This window comes from Halyomorpha halys, unplaced genomic scaffold (assembly GCF_000696795.3).
Source record: "Halyomorpha halys isolate HHAL.00 unplaced genomic scaffold, Hhal_1.1 Scaffold136.1, whole genome shotgun sequence".
Lineage (NCBI taxonomy): Eukaryota > Metazoa > Arthropoda > Insecta > Hemiptera > Pentatomidae > Halyomorpha > Halyomorpha halys.
The window spans coordinates 822,378-828,166 of NW_027111614.1; the positions used below are offsets into that span (position 1 = coordinate 822,378).

The following is a 5,789-nucleotide window of genomic DNA, read 5'->3' on the forward strand; positions in this document are numbered from 1 at the left end:
AAACTATGTACATGAAGAAATATGGATAAAACAAAATAAGTTATATTTTGAAATATTATAAGAATAAAATGCACTAATCAAATTTATACTATTATTTACAATGTTAACAAACTCGACCAGAGAATCCCCGAACCCACTCTATACCCCATATGAGGGGACTCTTCGAGGTCTCATCGCAGTCTTCACACCGCGTTACTGGTAATGAGCCAGTGGAGACCGAGTTAGTGCGCTAAAGAATAATGTCGGATTTACATAATACTATATTTTCGGCCTTTCCTTTGATTTCTTTGAAGTCAGGGTCAGGGGTCTCATTTTCTGATGCTCCCGCCTGTTGCGGGCACCGGATATTGATATAGATCGTGGTATGCAAGAACCTGGACTGCCCTTACTCCCACGGGGACATGCTGGCCAGCCTCTGATCGGGAAATATGTTTTTCTGGATATCTGAAGCGTATACATTGTTTTCATCATTTTCAACCAACACTTCAGCAGATAAGCTATATATTAACATATAAAACCATCTAATCTCTATTTAACTCGTTTATTTTATTTCAAAATATAATTAATTAACACACTAATACGATCTGCCCTTCCAGGGACTAATACTTGATCCAATAGAAAATATATAAATGTTGATTTGAAGGTGGAATGTTCTATACTTCAAACCCCTTTGTTTCACACTAATTTGAAATTTCGTTTAAAATACAATCTGAGTACCTTCAGTAATGCACGGAAAGGTCCCGGGTTAAACAAATAAAACTACAAATATAATAAAATGTGTATATAATCATCCACGTAGAATATTATTTATAAACGATCAGTTTCGAATTGTTATCGATAGATAGTTATGATCGATTAGACATCAACGCGAAAAAAATATTTTTTTTTCTGAGTGAATGACTTAAAATAGTATTTTTATCCTTGCTAATGTAATGGAATTAGGATCTTCTGGAGGTATAAGATAGTAAATTATATAGAAGATATTACTCCGCGGTAAGGAGAAAAAGATGCGGCAAAGCGTAAGATTTAATACGAGAAGAGAAGACATTGGGGCCGCGTACTGTGAACAAGAAACTCATTGGTATTCATTGTCGCCAACAGCTCCAGGGACTGTAAATTCTTCGAGTCGAAGGATGCTCTTATTTCTTCTGGATTCTTCTATTCCTCCTTCCATCGTATGCCGTTAGGGGGACCCGCTACTCTCCTTCGGAATGTGAAACAGATCGCAGTCGAATAACTCTCCTCCCGGGAGGCGGGAATGGGTCCTTTAAATCTGGCATAGCGATGCGAGAGTACTTCAATTGTCCAACATTCGAAAGAGAGAGAGACGTTAGAAATTCGATGCTATAAACAAAGAAAGGGAAATCCCATCTCTATCGATGCAATCAATTCGAATGGAGAAACTTATAACGTTAAATCTTATCGACTCGAATACCGTTCATAACAATATCGAAATTTAGAGATGTTCTGGGGTGCCGTCAAAAAGGAACAATATTTTTATTGCATATTTGTATTTTATCTATATATATTTTTATATAATTTCTCCTGGCTGGGCAAATAAATATTTTCTGTTACACTGTAGCTGTAAGTCAACCCTGTACGTCCACTCGTCCTAATCAAGCGAGTACCTTTAATTGGGGAAAAAATTGGCGTTTAAGCATGGTCTAGAAAAAATCACCTCCCTGAATAACCGTTGCTCTAAAAACAGTGTCCTATTACAAAGAACTGAAGCCATGCCCCTTCATGCTACAATCCATAATGTAGGTTCATTATTTTCATATTGTTCATAATATTATTTAATATCTACCTACATTTATATTTTTTTTATATTTCATAATATTATCTTACTTTAATATTATTTATTATCGGTTTGTTTTCAAATGTAACGAATTCCCTCACTCTCCTACCCAGTTGATACCTTCATCCACCTTTGTCTTGTTCTTTCACTTTCGGTCATTCAGAAAGGAGGTTGTCCTATTTTATTTATTATTATTATTATTATTTTTTACTTCTATTTTATTATTATTCTCGTATTTTAGTGTGCACTGAATTTTTATATTCTCTTTTTGTCTAGTTTTTTATTTGTTATTATTTTGAATTGCATTTTGTCTAATACTTTTTGTAATTCTTGTTTATTTATAATTTTCACCGTACATCTTATTTGTATTCTCTTTAATTTACTTTGTTTATTTTTATAGAAACTTAAATATATTTTAATTTTATTTCATATTTTCAAATCCATAACTGCACTGAAACAATTCCATTCATCAAAATACCAGTAAGCTCCTAATATGCTTTCTTGTATTCCTCCACTTCGACTACGGTTCCTTGGTCTATGGAGGGCTATCTGCAGGACTAGAGTTGAGACTGAAGAGAATCATGAATTGCTTCGTAAGATTTATCTTTGGGTTCCCAAGGCGCTCTCAAGTCTCCCGCTGGTATACCGAGTTGAAGTGGCTCTATCCAACCTCCCGAAGGCAATACCTCCTTGGTGTTTTCCTATTCCAAGTTCTTAAAATCAAAAACTTACCTATATCCTAGATCTCCTCACTCTTTGTCCATCCATCCACTCATTAAACACCAGATCCCAACCGATTGATTTATATGTGCCCTCCTATAGAACCGCCTTCTTTAGCAAATCCTTCGTTATACGTGCAACCTCCTTCTGGAATTCTCTTCCCATCTCTATTCACCAGTACTCTTCCATTCTTTCCTTCAATTATTGTATAACCAAACCACCGCATCATTGTAATCAAATAAATAGGCATATATTGATTAACATTATAAACAGTAGTTAAGCCAATATCCCAATGTAATTTCATTTCACTTACTGGAAACTTTTGAATGCTTGCCAGACAAAAATCTTAATATATGAACTATCCATTTATTCTTAGGGGACGTATGTCCCAGAATAAAATTATTTTTTCATTTCATTTTCTATTTGTATCTTTTTTAACCCTGATGAAGCCCTGCAAAGTGGGGCGAAACATTGCCAAATAAATAGTTGCTAACTATTTTTCGTTTCTTTTTGACCACACCTCTGACCATCTCCTAAATATTGAGTTACTGTAAATTATTATTTTAAATAACAATATTGAAATTCATTATTGTTGGAATAATCTAAGACAAAGTCTCTCAAAGAGGGATTTTGTAGTGATATAAATTTATATGCAAATGATAAAAATGGAGATTTCATTATATCCTTAAGGCAGAAAATAAATTTATGGAAGATGTCAAAATAACAACTCTTTTTTATTGGTGATTTCGCCAAAAAAAGTACGTTATTCGATCAATCCGCTAACTGCTTCAGTAAAAGGATGAAATAATATTGTACAGAAATTAAAATGATTTTAAATTAAACGACGGATTATTTAATGTAGAGGAGGTAATGCAACGATAATAATTTAAACTGATAAACAATAGAATTGGATTCAAAAGAAGATATTTTATAAACAAAAAAAAAAGTTGGTGAATGTAATTTATAAATTATTAAAACATGTTATCAAATTGTGTCCTCTCTAGTTAAAAATTACGATTTATTTTTCAGAGGTACATAATTTTATTTTACGTTTCATATTGGATTGTTCTTTAAAACGTATTAAATCTTACATAAAGTAGCAATTCGGGTCGATCGATTTTTACCGAAAAAGTTGGTGCAACACATTCACAAAGGAACTCTCAAAAAGATGCATTTTCGACAAAAATAAAATTTTAAAGTTTGCACGATCGAAATATTCCCTTACTATATATTCCAAATATAGGTAAGTGAAAGTAAAAATATAAGAACGGAATGAGTTTTTCATTATAGTACCACTACTCACTTTATATTTGTTCACACTTAAAATATTGAAATATAATAGAATATAATAAACAGTTGTGGATAAAAAATATATATATGCGTGTAAGACTCCCGCGTGTTTCCATGGTATTTCACGCTCCAATGTTGACGAGATAACGTACACAAAGGAGGAGATAACGTACACTTACACACAGGAGATAATGTACACATGGCTGGATATAGCAGTGGAAAGCTCGTAATACAAGCTGGCAATCATAGATTAATTTAAAGTTCGAGCTAGGGTCTTATACACAGAGAGTACAACATCTATAAATACAATTGATATAACTAAGACCACTATAGGATAACTACCTGAATTATGTAGGCCTTGCTGAGCGAGCTTCTGGTTGGCGGAGGGAGAGGACACCCTGACGGTGAAAAGGGTGCTCTGAGACGGGAGGGCCCCGACTGAACTGGTACAGTTGAGGTACACAAGGCCACTGTCCAGGTTCAGTCGGTTCAGTGGGTACTTGAGGGACGTGGAACGGGAGTACAGTCCCCCATCATGCTCGATCTTGGGACCCTCTGTGGTGTAGTAGCTTCGAGCCTGAAACAGTATCATTAATATGTTACAATAATAATAATAATAAAATTTTATTTACAGTAACACAATAATAATATAATTTTAACTGATTAGGGATACCTTTCCTGACAAAAAAAATATTACTTTCATAGTGGAGAATCTTTCCTTCCTATCCCACCCATAATATTCCATGATTATAGGGCCCCCTTATCTCACTTTATTATTAATATTTATTTATTGGCATTTACTACTGTATTTATATAAAAATACATCTAGTAAATTTGATCTTAGTTAAAAAGGAGTGTTACAGGCGTGTAGAGAGACCACCCATTGGTAGCACTCTAATGACATTTTGTACTAGCAGGGCTCGTGGCCGTCTTATTTTCAGGCGCCTCGGAGGATTGTCAGGAATGGAAGAGGAAATGAGGTTAGAAACTAGTGGTTTTTAGTTGTTAGGGAGTTTGTAATGGAAGGAATATCTGGTTCGGGCTAAATCGGTTACATAGGGAACATTAAGGTCTTGATGTATGATTTTGTTTGTGACAAAGTAAGAAGCATTGAGGATTTTGGATTGTAAGGATTGGCTGCGAGAGGTATTCGAAGGTTTAGTGTAGCCACAAAGCTCAACTTCGTGTGTCTAGATACACTTTATTATGGTTATGTAGGTCAATCTTTTGTAATGGATGGGTAGTTTAGACTGTTTGTTCAGTAAGTGTTGTAACTGTCGGTTATTAAAGAACATTTTTTCTGTCTTTTAAATTTAAGTTAGTCGTTTATTCAGATGTAGTCCAAGATTTTGGATCAGTCTGATTGGGATTAGTGAAGCATTAATTAGAGTATAATGTAGAGTGGGAAGTTATAGGTTTAATTCGAAGATTAAAAGCGGTGTGTTGGGATTTATTGTAGTCCTCCAATTTCAGCACAATTCTTCGAGGTTTGTGATATGGGACTGGAGAGTTTAGGATGCAATTATTAACTGCAAGCACACATGTGTAATCGGCATATATGGTGAGTGTAGTATTAAAATTGGTTGGGATGTCAACTATATAGTCTGTGTAGAGGATGGGACTGAGGAATACCTGTGGACTATGAAAGGAAGGATGAATATGAACCATTGTGGTTTACTTTGAATAATCTCTCAGCGAAAAGAGAAGCGTATAATGAGAAAGTATGTAGGAGTTTAGGAATTTGTGAAGTAGTCCAATAAAGACGAGGTAACGTCCACTACTCGATGATATTGCTTTGCTTGATATTGATATTATAAGATCACTATCTATCTTTTTTTTTAATTTATTGATATTTACTACTGTATAAAAATACAACAAGTAAATTTGATCATAATGACATAATGATATGATACAGGATGTAGATAAACTACCCAGTAGTAGAACTCTAAAAACTGTTTACAATATAAGGTCACGAGGCCAT

At 34.3% G+C, this 5,789-nt stretch overlaps 1 protein-coding gene across 1 annotated transcript in view; it reads right to left on the minus strand.

Annotated features, from left to right (window-relative positions):
- Window positions 1–4,385, minus strand: part of LOC136796296 (uncharacterized) — a gene marked incomplete at its 5' end in the record, with an annotated part of 45,527 nt that extends 41,142 nt beyond the window's left edge. Inside the window, 1 exon segment of the mRNA XM_067049705.1 lies at window positions 4,151–4,385. Coding sequence (XP_066905806.1) covers window positions 4,151–4,385 — 235 coding nt within the window.
- Window positions 4,386–5,789: the final 1,404 nt, after the last annotated feature.